Source organism: Leuresthes tenuis, unplaced genomic scaffold, assembly GCF_036924035.1.
Source record: "Leuresthes tenuis unplaced genomic scaffold, fLeuTen1.0.hap1 SCAF_10, whole genome shotgun sequence".
NCBI lineage: Eukaryota > Metazoa > Chordata > Actinopteri > Atheriniformes > Atherinopsidae > Leuresthes > Leuresthes tenuis.
Window position 1 is genome coordinate 12,403,548 of NW_027325364.1, and position 21,671 is coordinate 12,425,218.

At 39.5% G+C, this 21,671-nt stretch overlaps 4 protein-coding genes across 7 annotated transcripts; 2 read left to right on the forward strand and 2 right to left on the reverse strand.

Moving 5' to 3' along the window:
• Positions 1 to 85: 85 nt before the first annotated feature.
• isoc2 (isochorismatase domain containing 2) lies at positions 86 to 3,687 on the reverse strand. 4 transcript variants are annotated; one of them, XM_072394085.1, is made up of 7 exons: positions 3,616 to 3,687; positions 3,309 to 3,419; positions 2,776 to 2,900; positions 2,478 to 2,690; positions 2,219 to 2,289; positions 2,001 to 2,118; positions 87 to 226 (listed from the first exon to the last, which is right to left on the reverse strand). In XM_072394085.1, coding segments are annotated over exons 2-7 (594 nt in total). In that variant the 5' UTR covers positions 3,310 to 3,419; positions 3,616 to 3,687; the 3' UTR covers positions 87 to 160. The 4 variants fall into 4 exon arrangements, with proteins under 4 accessions (XP_072250187.1, XP_072250186.1, XP_072250185.1 ...); XM_072394084.1 differs by having other exon boundaries at positions 3,309 to 3,450; positions 3,616 to 3,684; XM_072394086.1 differs by lacking the exon at positions 3,616 to 3,687 and having other exon boundaries at positions 86 to 226; positions 3,283 to 3,496.
• An 87-nt stretch (positions 3,688 to 3,774) lies between these two features.
• On the forward strand, positions 3,775 to 7,493 carry atg12 (ATG12 autophagy related 12 homolog (S. cerevisiae)). Its single transcript, XM_072394087.1, has 4 exons — positions 3,775 to 3,918; positions 6,199 to 6,335; positions 6,449 to 6,511; positions 7,286 to 7,493. Exons 1-4 carry the CDS (start codon positions 3,825 to 3,827, stop codon positions 7,343 to 7,345), a joined length of 354 nt encoding a protein of 117 aa, XP_072250188.1. The 5' UTR covers positions 3,775 to 3,824; the 3' UTR covers positions 7,346 to 7,493.
• A 3,026-nt stretch (positions 7,494 to 10,519) lies between these two features.
• Positions 10,520 to 15,809, forward strand: LOC140315672 (germ cell-specific gene 1-like protein). Its single transcript, XM_072393268.1, has 6 exons — positions 10,520 to 10,715; positions 13,067 to 13,249; positions 14,551 to 14,598; positions 14,707 to 14,859; positions 14,998 to 15,109; positions 15,236 to 15,809. Exons 1-6 carry the CDS (start codon positions 10,520 to 10,522, stop codon positions 15,606 to 15,608), a joined length of 1,065 nt encoding a protein of 354 aa, XP_072249369.1. The 3' UTR covers positions 15,609 to 15,809.
• An 841-nt stretch (positions 15,810 to 16,650) lies between these two features.
• Positions 16,651 to 21,291, reverse strand: rcvrn2 (recoverin 2). The gene is made up of 4 exons (XM_072393269.1): positions 21,188 to 21,291; positions 20,527 to 21,076; positions 18,277 to 18,388; positions 16,651 to 17,217 (listed from the first exon to the last, which is right to left on the reverse strand). Exons 2-4 carry the CDS (start codon positions 20,905 to 20,907, stop codon positions 17,129 to 17,131), a joined length of 582 nt encoding a protein of 193 aa, XP_072249370.1. The 5' UTR covers positions 20,908 to 21,076; positions 21,188 to 21,291; the 3' UTR covers positions 16,651 to 17,128.
• Between the last annotated feature and the right edge of the window lie 380 nt (positions 21,292 to 21,671).

Here is a 21,671-nt window from a genome sequence, read left to right on the forward strand (position 1 = left end):
CTCATTGCAGAGAAACACTTTTCATCAGGAGGGTCTGAGCCCTCACACACATGGCTCGAAAATTTGATTCAGACACAATGAAAGTAACATGAGTTGATTTATTGTCTTGTCGTCCTTTACAGTTCTGTACAGTGGAACTCAATGACAGGAAATGACGTCTCTACAGAGAGCTGAAGAAGGCGAGTAGGCCGGTGTCAGGGGACGGCTGGCTCAGGAGCTTCTGGATCTGCCAACAAAGTTATGATCTTTGTTACTCGCATATATTTATAAAAATCAACATTGGTCTTTTCAGACAGGAAAATGGGAAGACCTATGACTTAGATAGTCCACAGCTGGTTCCGATCACTTCACCACTGAAATCAGTCAGTACACTTTCATGCTCTTTGAAAAAAATATTTTTTTAAAAAAGGATTTTGTCTTAAAAATGACACGTGATCACGTCAGTTCGACTGAAATCGTACTAAACTGAAATTCTCCAAGTCAGACTAACACACCCAGATCATTTCAATTAAATTTGAACCACTCATCCTTTAAACAGTCAAAGGTGTAAAAAAAAAAACAAAAAAAAAACAGAAGAAGTCAGTAACAAAAGAGAAAACCGAAAGGAATAGCATGTATCACATTTGTAAAAGAAAAACAAACTGAAAGGTACTGAGCCGTAAGGTCCAAAGTCCCACAGTTGAGCAATAAGAATGTGTATCTTGCTGGGGCACTAAACTGTGTGTAATAACACACACGCTTTCTTTTTGACTGATTTATAACGCAGTACGTCCATATGGTTCCCTTTTATAAATCCAAAACATTTTTAAACTACATGCAAAACCCTGATGTCCAGTAACATCTTTTACTAAAAGGATGTGGGCACTCTCCTAATGATTCATTTGCACATAAAAACAAAGTTAAAAACAGCTAAAAAGGAATAACAATAAAAGCAAGCAAATGTAAAACTGAGACACACATCAGTGGAGTGGAGAAGAGTCTGTCTGTTTCAGCAGAATTTAAAAAAACAAAAAACTGTGGGATGGAAGAAAGTAACAGAAGCATTCAGCTCAGTCAGTTAAGAACAAAGAATCCTGCGGAGGCAAAGAAGCTACAGACAAGAAGCCAAAACTGTGCATCCGGGGCTACCGGAGAAGTATTTGAAACCCCTGCTTCATCTGCAACAGATGAACACATACAGTACACACACGGGGTTGTGTGGAGGAAGACCCTGACTTACAGATGGCAAATGGTGTGGTGGCTGTGTTCATACTCAGCCCTTCGAAACCAAAGGCAACACCTGAGCACTTTTTTTTGGACAGAAAATAAGAATAATCTTTCAGTACTTTTTCTTTTTTGGCCTCGTAGGCAACGTTTTCCTTGGCCGTTAGAGACGACCGTGACAAACGGCCGCAGTTAGTGACGGCACTCACTGTTAAATAAATATGTCCATTTAAAATGCGTGGGGGGCTGGAGCTTATCCCAGCTGCACTGGGAATAAGGCGAGATACACCCTGGAAGGATGTACAGAGACAAACAACCATGCACACTCACACTCACTCTCACTCCTAGGTTCACTTTAGAATCACCAATTAACCAGACATGCATGTTTTTTGGACTGTGGAAGTCCAGAGTACTGGGAGAGTACTCGCTCCACACAGAAAGGCACCAAGCTTCTTGCTGTGAGGCAAATGTTCTACACAGTTTTTGTTTAACTTTCTTGTTTATTTTTTTAATATTACATTTTCTAGCCTTTATTTTCCAAATATCACTCCTCCATATCAGGATTAAATGCTTCAAGAAATGTGTGCAGAGTCTGAAGAGGTGCCCACACTCTTCCTTTGATAAACACCTGTTAGTGTGAAGGAAAAAGCGTACACATGGTTGTTGTGTGTACACACCGATTATGCATTCGTGCCCTTGTGTCTGGACTTTGTTTTCTTTAGGAAAACACACATATATTCATAACACATTGAGACAGACGTGAATAAGCAGAGCAACAGAGCAGTTGCAGTAAGCACCTCCTTGAAGTTGGGGTGTTTGGCGTCTTGAACCAGCTGGAGCAGGACAGCCTCTGTTGTGGTGAGGTAAGCTCCACTCTGCTTCAGTCGGGACAGAGCAAACAAGCGATCCGTCTGGCTGAGGAGAGAAAATTTGCAGAAAATAAACATATATATACGGTTTCCCCAATGGTGAAATCCTGCTGTATGAGAAAGCACGTTGTACTATAAACAGATACCTTCTGGATGAAACGGCATCAGCCACGATGTGGACCTCTATTCCTTTCTCAAGCAGATCAAATGTTGTACACTGATCAAGAGACAAGAAGCAGAGACCAGGAGGAGGAAGACTTTTTCAAAGATTCATTAAAAAAAAGACAATAGCATAATAGCATTTTTTAATTACTTACCAACAACATAGTAATCATTTATCATTTTCTATCTTTAACAGCTCAGTAGCAGATCAAATATAATGTAACAACAATCGTGTGGTCTTACTGCGATACAGGCATGTGCCTCTATTCCACACAGAATAGCTTGTTTTGGGTTCCCCAGAGCCTGCAGCTCCTTCTCCACCTCTTCGATCATCATGGTGAATGTGGTCTTAGGGTGAGCTTTCAGGTCCGAAGCTCCCAGCTCCGGTACGGTGGGTCCCAAACCTTTAGGATACTGCTCTGTCAGGATGGCGGGGATGCCCAGAACACGGCTAGCCTATGAGAGGGAGGCGAGAGCAGGGGGATTTCATTTAGACTGTACCAATAATTTAAACATGGTTAAGATTGTGGGTAGGACCAACCTGGAGAAGTCTGGCTGCATTGCTGACTATGTTGGGGAACTGGAAGATGTTGGGTCTGAATTTCTCCTGCATGTCGCACAGGAAGAGTACAGCATCCTTGGTGGAGAGCCTGCCAATGTTTGCCACTGCAAAAGTAAGACGACAAATAACTAATTCAGCTCAGATTCAACTCCTAAAACGTTGTTTCACCATCATTGGAAAAACTCAAGGTCAACCGTCAAGCTCTGAATGTTTGTAATGTAGCTACTTTGAGCTCTTTATGGGCATTATATGTAAATAATATACAACATTTTACAAGAAATGATTTATTATTTATTTAATTTAATTTAATTTAATTATTTAAAAACTTCTTAAATATGATTGTGCATTTTAGAGCTGAGAGAAGCCGCCTTCTCCTTGGTGCTGCGGTGTCTTCGTCACAATGAGAGCAAATAGTATCAGTGCAAAACACAAAAGTATGAGGCGACACGGAAACAGCTGCAGAGCGAACAGATGAAATGTACTTACTGTTTATCAAACGAAATATAACTCACTATTATCGTGTGAATGGTCCAAATGTAAGCAGACAGAATGGGTGACAGGTTCAAGGAGACTGTAGAAAGTTCAACTGCCAGGTTAAAGTATTATTTCCCATGTGACGCCACCTGTATTGTTGGAAACCAGCAGAATATTTACCTTTTTAAGTGTGAGTGAGGAAGAATGAACGTATTTAACACTTCACAAAAAACGACATCTAATAATATCAAATTAATTATCAACGAACATCAGAATAAATAATTAAAAATAATAAAACAAGCACAGTATTTGCGAATATAAACCTATGTCAAAATAAAAACTAACCTCGCAAGTAGCAAGGACCCAGCCAGAAGTTCAGCTACTGAGCTTTCAACGATAAGTACCGCCTTTCTAAGAGCATATTGACCAATAGAATTACGCCTCATTGAGATTGATGTGTATTTCAGCCAATAGTAGGTAGCCCTTTTTGTCACATTCACCCTGCTAGCTTGGTGGGTGTTAACCGTAAAGTAACTCACAGTGGTCATCTGAAGATGTCTGAAAATGCTGAGTCTCCAACAGAAACGCAGAAAGAGGAGCAGCAGCCACCGTTAGACGACTCCACAGCTAACGAGGAGAAGAAAAAAAGTAAGATCATTAAATATATCAGAATTTGTGTGACAGTAGCGAGTAATAGTCGTGTTTGAGTACTTTTGCGAATGCTAAAGGAGACGCTTCCTGTTGTGTGACGGTAAAAATGAGTGATAGTAATTTTGGCCAATAGGATGAATGCTTTTTTCGTTTTAGCCAATAAGAATAGAGTTTTTTAACACGTGATAGCACAAGTTTTGGAAAACAGCTAAAGCTATTGCTAATAACTATGAAGGCAACATACATTGTTATGTGTGCTCTATTTTACGTTGAGTCTGTTTACCGCGACAGTCGATCAAGTATATATATATATAGTTATGTCAAAAGCATCTTTATTATCGCCAATACAAGGATGATAAATTAAATATCAGTTACAGCGTGTTTAAAATGGTCACACAGGAAGCGTCCTGTTTCAAGTGGTGGTTATTCATACTCGTTTGTGTTTTTTTTTTTTTTTGTTTTATTTGATCATTTTTGTCTTTAGTTGTGGGAGACCTCATTTAAGACTGTCTTTTAATTACTTATAACACATTATAAGATAAGATGGACATTATTTGTCCCACAGGAGGAATTTTCAAATGTTACAGTAGCAAGAGAATACAATAAAATAAAAATATCTCACAACACTGGAACATGGTCATTTAAAAAACGACATAGCAGAGAATAAAAGTTAAATAAAACAAAAAACAATCAAAGCTATATGAAATATAATTAACTATCTACAAATGCTGGTATCAGCCAGCTGTGGGGGTATTATTGTACAGTATATACACATATAGATATATATCTATATACCTGTAAACATAGGATGCATGAAATATTGCACAAGTCACGTTTATGCGGCCTGTTACTAGGAGTACAGGGGTATGTTAAATCCCAATATGCTAAATAACTTAATCATTTACATGCTTAAAGTTGGTTAAAATCCATAAAACCCATAGACAAGCAAGACTCAACATACATTCAGCAATATAATGTAATCTTCATCCAGCTGTTTGTTTGTTATTTTCACATATCTAACCTCTGTATGCTGATTCTTGCACATCATTCCCAGTACAGACAAATCAACCGTTTAGAAGATTAATCAGACTTATAAAATGCCAATTAGTGATAATCTTCTTTAATTAGGCTGGTAAAGCAAACTTTTATGCAGATGTATCTGCAGCGCAGGCAGTCTTTTCAGTGCTGCTTTGGAACCAATTTGTTTGTGTATGCTTACAAATGTTCTTTCTCTCTTGGACATACCGTTATCCTCAAAATTCTGTCAAGTAACTGTAAAACCTTTAGATTTTTCTTTCATTCATAAGTTGTTTTTCCAGTTATCTGTTGATAGATATTTAGTTTAGTGTTTAAAACAAACAATAAGAGAAACGAGATGATGCTAACACACTACAGGTGTTCATGTAGGCTCAGCCGTTATGTGCCTTATTGGCGACTCTTAAAAGATGACTGTTTAATGATATAAAAGGAGAGGACAACAACATTTTTTCAGCATGACTTATGAACCATCAGAGTTAAGCTTTTAACTGCTTGACCCTCATCAGGCTGGCTGGTGTTGACCAAAAGTTGATCCCAAAGCTCATTAAGCTGATAATAGAATCTTTTTTCGTGTAAGGACTGTACATTTGACAGTTTGTGGTTGTACCAATATTAAGGGAATAGTACTCCATGTGACACTTTTGATACATGCATCCATTTTTACATTTGCTTTTTCCCCTCATGGTCCCAACACAAAGACAAACAACCATGCACACTCACAGTCAATTAATTGATCATTTATAACCACCAGTTAACCTAACATACATATTACATATATAAATTTTTGGTATGCAGGAAGACGCTGAAGTAGCTGTAGAGACCCACGTGTGCACAGGGAGAACATGCAAAGTCTACACCGAAAGGACACACCTGAGATTGAAATCAGGAACGTCCTTGTCTTCAGGCGACAGCATAAACTGTCACACTACCCAGCAACCCCCACCTGGAAGTTGAAGTGATTAAAATACAAGCTATGAGCTTTAATGTCAGCTTTAATATCATTTCTCCTGTCCCAACAGCACTGATTACTGTTGTAATACCTCCACGGTGTTCTCTCTAAGATTTAGAGGAGAAACACTGTTCCACTGTTAGTCCTCTTACTGTGGTATTGAAGTGACACATGAGTGCTTCCCAGAAGCACATAGTCAGAAATTCCACCGAGCGGTTCAAGTTCAGATCTGCCTGGATCACTCTGTGCTGCAGCAGCTGCTTTCACTTTTGTTTTCTCTGTTTTCACAGTCGATGTGCTGCTGAAGGCGGTGGGAGACACTCCTATAATGAAAACTAAGAAGTGGGCTGTGGACCGGGGGAGGACGGTGCAGTCCCTCGCTCAGTTCATTTCTCGCTTCCTCAAGCTCGATGATGGTGAACAACTGGTAAGGATGAAATGGTGCTCTGACTTCCTCAAAGCATATCTGGAATGAGATTAGGAGTGAAAAACATGGAACAAAAACAACTCCTCACTGTATCTGCTTTTGTTGGTTTTCAGTTCATCTATGTTAACCAGTCATTTGCACCATCACCGGACCAAGAAGTAGGGGTCCTCTTTGATGTAAGTTTATGTGCTGTTTTTTTGTTTGTTTGTTTGTTTAAGCTTGAGGAAAAAAAATTGTATTTTTGTTCAAAATGACCACCCAAAAAATAGGAGTAATAGGAAAAAAATTGTGACATGAAAACCAAAAGTATTTTAAATATATATCATTTAAAAAAAATCAGTTTGCACATAAATTACGAGTATAAATGAAGACATTTTTGAGAATACTAACATTATGGCTGCTTTCTGTGAGACCAGTCGAGCCCATCTATTAATATTATCCTATTAACAGTCAGCTCTCCCTGCTTTAACTGTAACCAGCACTCAGGCTGTTAGATGGGAACTGGACTGTTTGAAATATCTGTTTCAATCCTCGTGATGTATCCTGCGGGAGACATTTTTTTTAAATATAGAATTTGAGATGAAACTGATGCAGGTGAATTAACACTTTATTGCCACCCTTATTATATTGGAATGATCTCTTGGGCTGCCATGAAATATTAAATCGGCAGGTGTGGCAGGTTGTCATCCACCTGCAGGTTCAGCATGAGTTAACCAGCAGAGGGAGCAATAAGAGAAAAGGTTCATATGACAAAAAACCCCAAATCCTTGACCACTGACTGAAAAAGACCGCAAAATATAGTTGAAATATCTTTTTCTTTTTGAGTATTATTATTGTCTTCATCACCATCAGTTAAGATCAATTTGCAGACCGTAACTTTGGAATACACAGAACGGACCCGTAACATTTGTTTTGATCTGTTTTCCTCTTCCTCTTTGTCTCTCCTCCAGTGTTTCAGCAGTGATGGGAAGCTGGTTCTACATTATTGTAAATCTCAAGCCTGGGGTTAACTGCTTTGTACAACTTCATGTGTAGTGAAATCTCTCTTGAATTCGTACCTTTTAACAGATGTTGTTGTTTTTTCTTTTTTGCTATGATGTGCTATGTACATACACTGTAAATAAATTATTGTGAACAAATAAAGATTTCTCCACCTTTTTTTTCATCTTGGTTTCTTTCTCTCTTTTTGGCATAGCATTGCACATACAGCGAGAAACGGTTAACTCTCCTGGACGGTTGTGATTGATTAGAAATGACATCTTGATTGATTATAAGCACAAGTCCACGTCCATAAATGAGTTGGTCCACAGTTTGGTTTCCATCATCTTGCTGTGATGGTTAGATATTGGGTCAAAGACAACATCTTCATGGAGCGCAACTTAAACTGGTGACGAAGGCTGTCGGGAGGCTGAGAGGGAACCACCTCTGAAAATGGGCAGAAAGGAAGCGAGGGGGCACTACAGTAACAGATGGACTTAGAGGGATTACATGATTCAGGATGGGTATGTGACATAAATTCCCAAGAAAGACAGAAAACAGAGTAGATGGGCGTGGGGGCAGGCGCTCAGTCGCTCCATCAGTTCACATCTCCATCCGTCTATTGGCTGTGAGGATTACAGGGGAGAGTGCGGATGGAGAGGTAAGGACCGCCGATGCGCATCCTGAATGATGAAAACTGTTGACAGACAGGATTCAGAGGAAGACCGTGGTGACGTAGAGTCTGTTCAAGATGGAGCAACTACATGTAAGTTCTTCAGAAGCTTTTTGGTTAAAGGCTCTTATACTAGGCAGATAGTGGGTTAAGAAAACTAGTGACAGGTGAATATATATTGTTTTACGACAGTAGTTACTCCATGTTTTCTTTGGAAGATACGCGTCATCCTTAAATAAGTGGAGATTAAGTTGCCGGTCAGACTGTGGAGGAATAATCAACAAGTACTGTGATAACTGATGAATGTCATTGAGTTGATTCCTTTTCATCATCATAACTTATACTTATATGTACTCTTTTATGAGACTGTTTTGTGTCACATTGACTCAAAAGCTGAGATGTTCATAAACTACCTTTCGAGGTGGCTTTTGAATGTGCTTTAAATGAGGGAAATAATGTGTGCAGTTTTTTAAATTTAGTTTTTAAAATCTGATATTCCTGTTGATGCGATCAGCGAGAATTCAGGTTCTGTTGAGGAAATAATGACCATCTTTATTCTAAGATGAAAAATGTGTAATATCAGCAAAATTTGGACCAGAGTTTTTTATTTAATTCTTATCAAAAAGCCAACCATAAAGAGAAATGTCCACTTTTTAAAAGAGTTCTGCTCAGATAATTGCGTAAAGTGTTAATAATGTACAGAAATTATTCGCTTCAACTTGATCCGAAAAGTAGAACTTCCATACCTGTCGAGATCAAAGTTGAGGCTGAGAGAAATTAGAGTTCCACTCATAGCAGGGAATATGCTAAAAGAGGAATGAACAAACAGTTTGGAGTTATCAATTAAAAAAGCAAATCAAACCAATGATTAATCACAATTTGCCTTAAAACCTTTAACGTCTGCACCTGGAAGAAAGCTAAAGGAAAAGCATTTCTTTGCATTTCTTAATCTCCTTTTGGCAGTAATCAAAAAGCAATGTTGTATAAATCAAATGGATGAGATCTCACTTAACTGTAAAAGTATATAAAAAAAAAAAAGTAACAGGAGATTCTCATTTGCACACTCACATCTGCTCGACCAAACAGTAGAGCGGGACATTAAAGAGTAAAATCAGCTTCATCTACCTGCATGCAGTCATTCAAGGGTCTTATCAGGTGGTTCTGTCTGTGCAGAATGACTTTAGGACCAAATACACACCTTTGTGCTCGATAAAACATCAGATACCTAAAAGTTACACAAACTTGAAGGGCCATATTCTGGCCGTTTTTCTATTTTAGCTGGACTTGTGCCATAACTACCACAAGAAACACTTTTGTTTTTCTCCATTTGAATTAATATTGTTCTCATAATTAAATGGCATATTTTTAATCAGCTGACACCATGGGAGCATAGCTGAATAAATGTGCTGAACTGACTGGTTTAACGGCTGTTTGTTTTGTCTTTCAGGGGCTGCTGGGGGTAAAAGTCTGAGAGACAGTGAGCCAGCATGGTCAGATTTGACTTCAGACTAAAATACAACTAACACACACAGATCGAGGCAGATGTTCAGGGATTGTCACTCAACATTTTTCATTTAAATCTGTAGCTCATACATAACAGCATCATCAAAACATTTGTCTGTTTTGTGCCTCTTTCTGGTTTAGCACTTAAAGTCCTGCAGGGGCTATAACAAGCAGAATACTCATTGCTGAGTGTGATAGTGCGGGAGCACAGAGATATTAGCCTGGGTCACATTACTCAGCCTCCCGTAAAGCCTCCTCAGAAACAGCTGGAAGACTTGTTTGACTTTAGCAGTGACTGAAGTAACATTCAACTAAGTTAGATGTCACCACATGGCCTCTTTGTGCTCCAGTCTGCAGTCAAATGTTCCTTTCTCACTATGTAAAGAACCATATTTAAGGAAGTTCTTTACTTCCTCTTTAGCTGTAAAATCTTTATCATATATAATCAAATAACATTTTTGGCTTTTTGAACCATTCAGAAACTGATCTAATTCAACCAGAAAAAAAAGCATCAAAAGTCTTGAAGTCAGCGGATTTGTGGGCATATCAGTTCCCACGAGGATCAATAGAACATCACATTTAAGTGTTACATGCTCACATCCCATTCTTTTCTCCCACTGTGTGCACTTCATCCACCTAAATCCCTTGCTCATTTTTTCACTCCATCTGTCCTTTCAGCTTCAGAGCTTCTTATCCTACTTCCTCGCTTCTCATTCTCTTTATCTTCTTCTCTTTTAATCACATTGATCTTGCAGTGTCACTTTGTCAGCTGTGTTTTTGTTATCTTCTTTCTGTTCTGTTCTGTCACGTCACATTTATCTCTGCTTCCCGTTTAAAGCTGGCAGCTCATCAGTTCTTAAAACCACAACAAAGCATCTGTCCAAGCTTGTCAGCTACATCTGTGGCTGCAAGCTTACACTCCGTCCCGTTTGTCTTATTTCCACGTGTAGCAGCCCCGTCTGTCCTCCTCTTGTCGTCCTTGCACCCTGTTCTGTTTCTTTCTGGTGCCTCCGTTGTCCCCCTCGTGGCCATGCTGGAGCGTATGTCCCGCCGCTCCCGCTCCCTGCTCTCCCTGACCTTAACCACTCTGGCTCTGACCCTCTCCATCCTGGCTCTCTGCACCTCCTACTGGTGTGAGGGCACGCACAAGGTGGTCAAGCCTCTCTGTCTGTCTCCTGTCAAAATGAAGAACTGTGGCCAGAACAACAGTGAGCCTTACACCACAGGTATGGAAATGCTACACGTCAAAACGTGCTTTGTGCAGCATCATTGTGGTTAATTTGTTTCTTTTTACTCTTTATTTCGTACACTGCAGTTTGGATAGCTTTGGTTCAGGCTCTAAACATCTACTTTTTAGGTGCACCTTCTCCTGAATGTAAATGAGTAAGATAAAAAAAACAGATGCTTTTCTGCAAGCAGATATTGATAGAGCTACTTAGGATATGCTACAGGTCACCCCCTTTTGATGTGTTTGACAGAGTAGCCCATCAGTCCTGGCCAGCAGCTGGGCTCCTACTGTGAGCTCTTGTCAACCACAGCCATCTTGAGCTGGTCTCAGCTGCAATAGCTATCTCTCCAAATGGCTTTCTTCAGTTGCTTAGGCTCCAAATCCATCTTCTGTAAGGAATAGTGCTCTGATGTTGCTGGGAAACCAAAGCAGCCAGCTTGATTAGGAAATAGGGTTGCATGCCATCAAAAAGATTCTGGTACTTGGCTTTCTTTTTTTGGTGAGAGATGGAGCTCCCAGTGCACCATAAGCTCAGCTACTAAGATGGATTGCGTGCTGCAGTACTGTGTCTGGTCAAAGAAAGGTTACAGCCTCTTTTGTAAAGTTCTCAAGTCAACTTGCATCTCCCACTTGGTCGCTTGATGCAACATTTAGGACATATTCTTAGCAGCTGTTCTTGTCAAAGGAAAACCAGGCATTTCCTTTACAAAACTGACTGATTAAATTGGTGTTGCTTTTTTCATTTTACATATACATACCTATTAAAATGTTTTCCCACTATCTCAGCATGTTACATTACAATACAGTATGTTAAAATAAGCGTGAAGATTTAAGCAGCATTTCATGATATAGAAATGTATTAAAAGAAGCAGACAATAAAGTACATGTACCTTAAAACTGGCAGTAATTGGATGTTGCTATGCTTCACATTTTTGAACTGGAGCTTTTGGGAAGTTTTGAGAAAATGTAGAAACCCTAAAGCCACACCAGGTATAAATCTAAGTGCAAATAAGTGGGAAATGTTCCTTGGTGACTAATCCCATTTTCCGTTGCAACACGTTCGCAGGCATGTACCGTCTTACCTCTGACATCTTGACTTTCAGTCAACTTAAGTCAACAGTCTGGGACGTTTTCTTGGCGTTGGGCCTTTGTGGCACTCAGCGATGATTTGATTGTTGAAACATTGTAACTGACAGGGAACCCGTCACTGCTACAGGTTACCTCTCTCCACACAGGTGCTCAGTGCAGCACAAACATTTTGTCTCTCCTCTAAGCACTATGACTAAACTTAAACTTATGGCCTCTGTAAAGGGTGACCTCATCGTGCAATTAGCAGCAATTATTATGATTTGGCAAAGCAATCTTCTCTGGGGCTTTTTGTTTTTCTGGTTTTCACATGAGAAATACCTGGGGAAAGCCAACGAGTGGACTGTGAGGTCAGGTTGTTTTGACAAAGCTTTGCTTATGAGACTTTAGAAAGTTTGTATTCAATGTTAAATGAATGTCACAAAAAGTCAAACTTCCTCATGATGCAACGTGAGAGTGTAGAATATTATGTCATGAGCGTGTTTGGGTGCATTTCTCTCAGAGGTCTTCTAAATTGTTTTTAAAATCTGTCATCGCTGAAATCTGATTACACAAGTGATGAATTTCTCAGTTTTTACACATTCTCTTTATAACAAGCAATTCCTGGAACTAATCTGACAGGAATAAATCAACAGGCTTTCATCCCCTTAGAAAGTGATTGTTCTTGTTTTAATCTCTTTTTGTCCCAACCTGAGTTCCAGAGGGTGACAATACCTGCTCTCGGGTGTGTGTGTAATGCTTAATCCACTTAATCCACAGTGTGATTACTCTTGCACATTGATGGACACCTGTTTTACAAAACACACATGGTATAACCAGGGGCACACTGACAGGGCTGCATGTGACTGCAATATATAGTCACAGCTGAAAGGTGAATTTGATGTGTTGAACTGTTTGTTCTCTTGCTTTCTAAAGCACACACTAAATCTTTACCTGTTTATTGGACCTTCCCTCATTTTCCCTTTAAACACACCTCTGTTTGACGATGAAAAATACTTCATAATAATGCTTCTGTGGGTGTTTTTTTGTGCACTTGCTTGCCAAAACATGCTCAAACTGCAGTTAATCAATCTTTGCTGTCATATTCATTCTGAGGAAAAATGTTTTTCGTTGATGTGGATGAGTACAAAAGGGTTTGAGACAGAGCGTGTTGGGTAATGCTTTAGCTGCCAGCCACTTTAACAAAACCAAAATAATAGGGTGCAAAATTGAGCCTGAACAAACTTTTCTATCACTGTCACTCTCTTGTGTCATCTCATACAGAGGGTCCCACTCAGAGCCCCTACAACCGCACTCTGTCTCCAGCCAGGAGAGATGAGCTGTCCAAGATCAGACAAAGGCAGCTGGCCAATGCAGTTCATTACATCTGGGAGACAGGGGAAGACAAGTTTGCCTTCAGATACTTCCACACCGGCTTTTGGGAAAGCTGTGAGACACAGAATGATGGTGAGACTTTCCATCATAAGGTTTTAAGTATCAGGACATAATACAAATACTCTGGTAGTGTGTGAAAAATTAAGTATATTGTGACTGCTTCCGTTTAGAATCAAGAGTAGCAGCTAGTTTCTGCTAAATCAAATGCACTTGATTACTGATCATCAGCAGGTGTGAGCACCTCAATAAAATCAGCAGTTTGCTGGTCTGGAGCATTCAGGTGTGGGGTAACACAATGCCAAGGAGGAGAGGCATCATGATCTCAGAGAAGTGGTTGTTGCATCAATCTGAGAAGGGTTATAAAAGGACTATTTTAAGTCTTTCGTTCTACAGGGAGAAAGATTATTCAGTGGGTTAAGGTTAGGGTGGAAAACATTCAAGGCATCCCAGGAGTGGATATCCCTGCAAGTTCACCCCAAGATCAGCTCATGCAATACTCAGAGAACGTGCAAAATAAACCCACTCACTTAGCATGTTAAATGTTAAAGTTCATTACAGTATAATTAGAAAAAAGACTGAACAAGTATGGCTTTTTTTGAAGGGTTGCAGGAGAAAGCATCTTCTCTCTAAAAAGAACATAGCAGCACAGCTTAGACTGGGAAAGTTATATCTGAACAAACCACAATACTTCTGGAACAATGTCCTTTGGACAGATGAGACCAAAGTGGAGATGTTTGGTCATAATGCACAGCAGCACGTTTGGAGAAAACCAAACACAGCATCCGTCCATTTTCTATACCCGCTTAATCCAATTTACACAGCCACACAAATGAGACACACAACCACACATGCTCACACTCACTGCTAGGGACAATTTAGAGCCACCAATCAACCTAACATGCTTGTTTTGGGACGGTGGGAGACAGCCGAAGTACTCCTGAGAGAAGTGAGGTGACGGTGCTAACCACCGTGAAGATTTGGGCTTGTTTTGAAGCCATAGGACCTGGACACGTTGCAGTCATTGAGTCCACCATGAACTCCTCTATATACCAAAGTATTGTGGAGTCAAATGTGAGGCCATCTGTCCAACAGCTAAAGTATGGCTGGATCAGGACACGCTGTAAAGAGGAGTGCTCCAAGATTCCTCCACAATGATGTTTGTGACTGACCACATCATACAGAATAGTATTATTTCTAGTTATTGCTGCTAAGGTGGTTCCACAAGCCGTTCAATCATGGGAACACGGTGTTCAAATGGAAAGAAATTATCCCTGCTAATTTACGTGAATGAAGTTCATTTTTCAGAGATGCTTGGGTTCTCACATATTCAAAGTTTTGACTAAATCTCCATTTGTTCCATATGCTGTTAGCAGGGGAGGTGTGTCGCAGCTTCATAGACTTAACTCCAGGGGAAACACAAGGTAAGCTGTGTATTGACTAGCAGTCACCACATTTTATATATTCACATATTATAATCAAATGAAGGGTTATTTCATTACACTGTACACATATGTTTTCACATGTTGCAGGTGTGCTCTGGCTGTCAGTTATTTCTGAGTTTACATATATTGGCCTGCTGGGGATGGGCTTCTTACTCATGTGGCTGGAAGTCCTGTGCTCCCACAAAGAGATGCACGCGCTAAAAATCAATGCCTATGCTGCTATTTGTACTGTGCTGTCAGGTGAGAGTATCACTCGGTTTTACTTTATTTGATTTCTTTTACAAAAGTCATCTCCTTCTCAACTTACCACTAGAATCATTCTGTTGAATGTTCACCGGAGTTTCCAAGATTTCATATTTTGTGTCATGTCCCGTGTAGGTCTTCTTGGGATGGTAGCTCACATGATGTACACAACAGTGTTTCAGATGACAGTCATTGTGGGTCCTAAGGACTGGAGACCTCAGTCCTGGGACTACGGCTGGTCATTTGCGTAAGTGGCTGCTCTTCATGGACCGAATTACAGCCTGTATTATCCAAGCATGTCCTTAAGATGTGAGTTATTTGCACACTATGTCATGTCTCTTGACCCGAACTATTCTAAATCCTCTTTTCTCAGCCTTGCCTGGGTGTCCTTCAGTTGTTGCATGGGGGCAGCGGTGGTCACGCTCAACTCCTACACAAAGACCATCATTGAGCTACGGCGCAAACAGAGAATCCGTTTGGAAGAGGCAAGAGCCGCCACTCACGCCCCAGCCTACGAAGAGGTAGTTTCAGGGGGCGGGCTCTATTCCATCAGTGGGCTCTTGCACTGTCCAGACGGCATGATTGACGTGGCGTGGCCCCCTAACGGCAGCGTGGTTGGAGTGGCAAATGGTGACGTACCGACTCTGGTTTTGGTGGGAGGCTGTGGACCCGAGGGGTGTGAGGACTGTGAGAGGGAGAGGGATGAGATGGAGGACGCCTTGGAGCGAGTTGATTCGCCTTGTTAGGGGATCAGTAACATACATTCAACTAAAAGGGCTGAACAACCTAAAAAAGAAAGACTACATCATGAGCTGAAAACAAACCCTGATTTGTTTTGTCATCTACTTTCTGTGAATTTTGGCCGCACTCATTGTGGTTAAAGACAATCAGATCAGCGCATATCAAGATATTAAGACTATGATGTGTTCATATTTCTCTGTGCCTAATTGTCGGAAAGTAAATGTACAATTCCAAATGTAATTCAAGTGTTTGTCTTACTTCATTGCTTATATAATAACCTGCATGGCAACCGTCATCTCAGTGGTGAACTCATGTCAAAGTTCTATCAAATACAATACATCCTCATGTATCTGAGTTTGGCATCCAGCATGTTTCCTTTGTCAAAATATAATTTTTCTAATGGTGAACTTATGACAGATGCATAATGTTGTTGCAATGCATGCACACCAGCAACTCGAGCAAACACGGCTTCTCTGTGGAGAAGCACACACAAACCCATAGAGATAAAAAGATTATAGAGATTTTGAAAAGTCTGCTCTGTCATGTTGAACAGAAGATTATGTGTAAACCAGTAATCCCGAGTTGGATGGAAGGAAGGAGGAATTGAGAGGAAAGATGTGAAGGGACGGAGTGGAGAGGAGTGGGTTGTGGGAGGACAGAATGAAAGAAATACTGGCACGCACAGACACACACTTAAACATCTAGAAAACAATGGTTTAGGAATGAACTATAAGTAGTCACAGTGTTTAACATTTAATTATAAAGGCAGTAATCTATAAAGCCATATAAACATACCTACATTTACCTTTAATATCTGTAAGTTACACTTTTGAGATAATCCTGGCTTTTCTGTCAGGGATTAATACAATTGAATACTACTTGAAGCCTTAAGCACCTTTTTTTTTTGTCAGCCCCAAACATTATACTTTGAAGTATGTTTCTGGGTCAAAGAGGAATTTATGGGTAAGATAAATAAATCGATTTCCAAACAACAGATGTATGAGAAAGCCTCTAATTTATTGTGCATTGAATAAAGAACAACACCCGAGAGCTACAATCTCAATCCGGACATTTCAAAATCTGTAAAAAAGTTCAAACAAGCTAACTATTTGCCTATTATACCTTTACAATTGTAATTACACAATTGATTTCTCCAGAGCCAAATTTTTTGATGTGTTTGAAAGTCAACAATGGAACAATATGTATGATACCTACAAATATATTGATTTTATCTTCATATGTGTATATGTATTCACTCTAAATCTGCTTTTTAGCCTCACGTGTTTTAAAACACTAATGCTTTGCCTCTACTGGCCTCTAATATGAATTCACTGACAGACAATGGAACACAATCAAAAACTTACTGAAAAGTTAGTCGCAACCAAAACACTGCAAGCAGAGAGTATTTACACAGAGGGACAAGAGGATTAAAGCGAAAATCGAGGGAACATCTGAGAGAATGAAGGAAAAAAAAAGGATGTTTTGCCATGAAAGAAAAAGGGATAGAGGATAGATATGAATGACCTCATTGTTTCAGAGGTTCATAGTGGATTAGACGCATTGCGTTTTCGTTTTCAATCACTCCTTTGATGAATTCTCCTTCAGCCAGTCGTTCTGTGAGGAGAAAGAGGAGAAAGAAATGTCAAAATGTGGAGGAAACTGAACAGGACAGACGGAAAGGAGAGCTGGTAAACTAAGGTTGAATGAGGACTCTATAAATCCGCTTTGTGTGTGTTATGTTTGTGTGTGTTTTGTGCATGTAGGATATTAACATGCAACTATAATGTCACTTAAGGTTTCATGACAAATGTTTAGTGCATACATAAAAAAGATTACATCAGCGAAGCTACACTATATGTGCAGATGGGCCACAGGTGGATTTATTTCTTCTATTTTTGTTAAGCCTGACTGTTAAATGTGGATTTTCTTACAAGATGTTAGAACATCTGCTGAAGAATACTTGCAACAGAGAACACTGGTTTTAAATCCCCTTAAAGATGAAAACTACTGGAAAAAACAATGTTCTTTCACTCTTGAAATGCTTGGCCCATTTGCTTGTATATTATTAACTCATATTTAGTCAAACCAAAGGGAAAAATCATCTTAAATACAAAATAATGTGCTTGTTTTACTGCACTTTGTCTGTTGAGCAAAAAAATAATTGTCTCAATGTTGGTTTAATGAGGATATTAAGAAGCTACTTTCTTACATTTTCCCTAAATAATGCGTCCAAACTGAAATTTATGTAATTTTACAATCCATAACATCAGGGTCCATTGTCTAATTTTTGTTCTTTACTTGGTCATAGTCTGAGTTAGACACTTATTACCTTTAATTCTTTCATACATTTTGAGCTGTTTCTTTGTACATTTTCCACTTTTTCATTTACAGGACATTTATTTTTTTTTTAAAAGTTGCCAAAAAGTAAATTTTTAAATGGCTTCTGACAGTATTTCCTTTTCAATTATTTATGGGACCTAGTTTGATTCAGTGTTCAGACCTCTATTCGGGAATTTTTAGTGAATAAACAAATATTCAGGTAGAGACTTTCTCATTTGCATATTTGAAAATAGAATTTCAAAAACATTGTGATACAAAAACAGAAAAATTAATTACAAAGTTTGACGAACCCACAGTGTATTTTCACAACATAGTGCACAAATGCTTGCGTACCATTGTCTTTCTTATCGAAGTAAGCCCACAGCTTGTTGGCTCTCTTCTCAGGGGTGTTCTCATCCTCTGCTAGCTTCTTCTGCTCGTCCTCTGGGATGAGTTTAAATATAGCCTGAGGTGGGTTGGGGAGAGTGAAGATAAAAAAATGCTGCATCATTTTTCTCATTCAGCCATAGTGAACATCTACACTGCACAGAAAAGAAATGTGCACATGGCAAGAAATTTGTAGAACAAATTAGAAAACCTGCTGCCTTCTGCGGCTCATTTTGGTCTCGTGAATTTGTGGCTTATAGAGCCTCTGGTGCGAAAGAACTTGACATTAGGCGAAAAGCGACAAGCAAGAACTTTTTCTAATGTTTTTTTTAATCCTGCATACTACCATAAATCATTGTGATCGGTGCAATTTGGCTGAATACAAGCAAGTTGTCTATAATTATATGAACTAACAGTAATCCCTGCCTGCTAACTGATCATCTCACCAAATGCAGCTACAACAACAATCCTAATGAGACTGACCATTATAGTTAAAAAGCAGATGATTCATCTAAATATATTTACTGCGTATGTCAAAATAAATAATCAGGCTAGCCACAACCATACATTCAGCCGGCTTCACGTCTTATTTTAGAAGCAGTCCATCTGAAATGGGCCACTTAGAATCCAGCTGGAAGTAAATGACTGCGCATTTCAGAATTCAGGCGTTTAAGAGTGTGTCCCACTTAGAAAGGAAGCACTCATCTCCCACATTTAAGACACCTAGATTAACATGGATTAGTGCCAAGACTCAGGCCATGGGCCAAACGTCGAGATGTCAAGTCTTCTCTCCCTGGGCTTGCCTTCAGTCTTACTCCTCTGATCGTGTGGTCACAGTTGTTCAGTTGTGGTGAGCTGGAAGAAGAGTTGGTGACCTATAGATAACCTTGTTATCTAAAGATGGTATCTATATCTGCATAAAAATGTTTGAGGTTGGAATAAATTAGAAAAGGGAGCAGGGTTAAGCAGCTGCTTATCCATAAATAATGCATATTGTACTGTATTTGAGACCCTGTTTATGCTATTTAACAGTGTGCTTCATCAGTGATTTACTCTCTTTAGTTTTCTTTGAATGCACAGATAGAAGATATCAAATCCTTTCGAGATGTTCTGTAATGGGGAATAGTTTCAATTCATACATTAAATCTGTCTTTTTTCATTGTTAATGTTTTACAGACAACCCCTCCCCAAGCAAAAAAAAAATCTGATCTTGTTTTAATGTTAGACAGTGTTAAGGTCATAGCTGTTAAAGTATCAAAATTCAGCTACTTCATGTAGTCAGTGTAAACAGAATGCTTTTGGACTCAGGCCAGTTGGCCAGGAAATAAATCCCATTACGATTCAAGCTGGATTCTCAGCTGATCTTTCTAAACCTCTTACAAATCTTTCTCATTTGTCTTAAAACAGAATACATGGACCTTTGCTACCTCAGTTCATTTGACTATATGAAAACAATGGATAATATTTATCATGGTGCTTGTACACTAAAAGCTTCTGAATAAAAAAATAAAAAAATGGATTAGACTGAAGATCATGGATAGATTCTGTTAGAGCTAAAGGTTAAGAGTGGCCTTGCGAAAGAATAGTACTGCCTATATTGTCTGAGTGCTTAACCTATAATCACAGAGATTATCAAGAGGTCAAACAGACGACTAATTGGACAGGCAATCATGGCTGAGACCTACATACAATAAGAGGGATTGCAAATTTCCACATAACAGCAACACAGTTAAGGTGGACCAAACAGAAGACAGACAAGATAACAGGGGAACCTGACAAAATAACGCAGCAATAAACTTCAAAGCTATCCAATTAAATCAGTATTTATCAAAGAGAATACAAGAAAACTGAATTCTCACAAGCTTTGCACTTTAGTACCAATGCAAGTCTGTTGGATTACATTATATCCATCACAACAGCTGGTTAATCCTGATTATGATTTCCTTCCAGTCAAGCCTGAAACCTTTATCTCAAGACATGAGTAAGAGAATATTCTGATGTGGTTTATTCACTCACAAAGTTATAATTTTGAAGGAAACGATGAACTGTCTCAAGCACTTTTAGATGAAAACTGTTTGTGCACTGCACAGCAATCTAAAAAGTAGCGTTTAAGGGAAAATGGCAGAATTACCTTAAACTACCAATGATCTTACACTGATTTCTGTCTGACTCTGGGTTTGATCAACCCTTTTCTTTCACCCCCCCCCCCCTGTATACCTGGCATATCTCTTTCACTTCTGTCTTGTTGATGTATCCGTTCTTATCCACATCAAACAGGGAAAAGGCCCACTCCAGTTTCCGGGTCGTCTTTCCACTGGAGGTCATGTGCAGCGCAATGATGTACTCCTTGAAGTCCAAAGTGCCGTCATCGTTGGTGTCAAAGGAGCGAAACACATGTCGTGCGTAGCTCTTGGCATCAGCTTCGGGGAAGAAGCGGGTGTAGATCTCCTCAAACTCTTCTGGCGTGATGCGTCCTGTGGGACACTGCTTCTGAAAGTTCTCGTACCACTGGCTGATTTCAGTCTCAGTAAATTTGGTGCTTAGCTTCAGGTCCTCCAGGATCTCCTTTGATATCGCGCTGCTGGTGGTATTTCCCATGGCAGTTGCTCTCACTGTCTCAGTAACTTGTCAAACTCAATGGCAAATATTTGCCACCTCAGTCCTCCAGGTGCTTTCTTCTCCTGTACCAAATGGTTCTCGTCTCTATCCAAAATATATGTTTGCTGCTTCCTTTGATGTTAAAGGCCAAACGAAAGCCTGCAAGACACTTTAAAAGAAACATGGTTTAGATATTTAAGCTGTCACTTATGAAAGCCTGAATATATTATCAACTATTCAGCAAAGCGCATGATAATGAAAGTTACAAAGGAGATCTTACCTGTGTGTTGTGTGGGCAGATGACAGCTGGAGAACTGAGTGTCTGTCTCAACTGTTGACGGTGAGAGATAAGGAGGATGGTGGAAATCACTGTTATGGGAGGTGACTGGGTTAATTCTGTTAATGCGGGATTTAAAGTGGATGAGGGTTTGACCAAAATGAACCGCTAGTCTTATTTTCTCTGTTTAGGTCGGGAAGTCTGGAACAATCTAAAATGTGTGACTATGTTGGATTAATTATAATCTGAGTCAAACCGTGTGGAATTGTTCCCATAAAGTTTGTTTGATTGCTCAGTAGATTGACTCAATGTAAAGTTGCAGTGAATAAGGAGACTAATGGTGACAGAGATCCTCAGGCCTTCAGGCAGCACTACATTACAATGAACACCATTGTTACTGAGCACAGTCTGTCGCCACTTCCATAAAAACACGATCTAGGAAAACTAAGATCAACTAAGATGATGTGAAAAATTGTCCTGCAGTCTA

What these genes read in the sequence shown, in the direction of transcription:
- atg12 (XM_072394087.1), top strand. Translation starts at nt 3,825, where the DNA reads ATGTCTGAAAATGCTGAGTCTCCAACAGAAACGCAGAAAGAGGAGCAG. An exon ending in TAACGAGGAGAAGAAAAAAA is followed by an intron (nt 3,919 to 6,198) that starts GTAAGATCATTA and finishes CTGTTTTCACAG; the next exon opens with TCGATGTGCTGCTGAAGGCG. An exon ending in TCGATGATGGTGAACAACTG is followed by an intron (nt 6,336 to 6,448) that starts GTAAGGATGAAA and finishes GTTGGTTTTCAG; the next exon opens with TTCATCTATGTTAACCAGTC.
- isoc2 (XM_072394086.1), bottom strand. An exon ending in AGGCACATGCCTGTATCGCA is followed by an intron (nt 2,290 to 2,477) that starts GTAAGACCACAC and finishes TCTCTTGATCAG; the next exon opens with TGTACAACATTTGATCTGCT. An exon ending in AACACCCCAACTTCAAGGAG is followed by an intron (nt 227 to 2,000) that starts GTGCTTACTGCA and finishes CTTTGTTGGCAG; the next exon opens with ATCCAGAAGCTCCTGAGCCA.
- rcvrn2 (XM_072393269.1), bottom strand. Translation starts at nt 20,907, where the DNA reads ATGGGAAATACCACCAGCAGCGCGATATCAAAGGAGATCCTGGAGGAC. An exon ending in AAGTGAAAGAGATATGCCAG is followed by an intron (nt 18,389 to 20,526) that starts GTATACAGGGGG and finishes AACCCACCTCAG; the next exon opens with GCTATATTTAAACTCATCCC. An exon ending in CTTCGATAAGAAAGACAATG is followed by an intron (nt 17,218 to 18,276) that starts GTACGCAAGCAT and finishes TTCTCCTCACAG; the next exon opens with AACGACTGGCTGAAGGAGAA.
- LOC140315672 (XM_072393268.1), top strand. Translation starts at nt 10,520, where the DNA reads ATGCTGGAGCGTATGTCCCGCCGCTCCCGCTCCCTGCTCTCCCTGACC. An exon ending in CTGTGAGACACAGAATGATG is followed by an intron (nt 13,250 to 14,550) that starts GTGAGACTTTCC and finishes TGCTGTTAGCAG; the next exon opens with GGGAGGTGTGTCGCAGCTTC. An exon ending in GACTACGGCTGGTCATTTGC is followed by an intron (nt 15,110 to 15,235) that starts GTAAGTGGCTGC and finishes CTCTTTTCTCAG; the next exon opens with CCTTGCCTGGGTGTCCTTCA.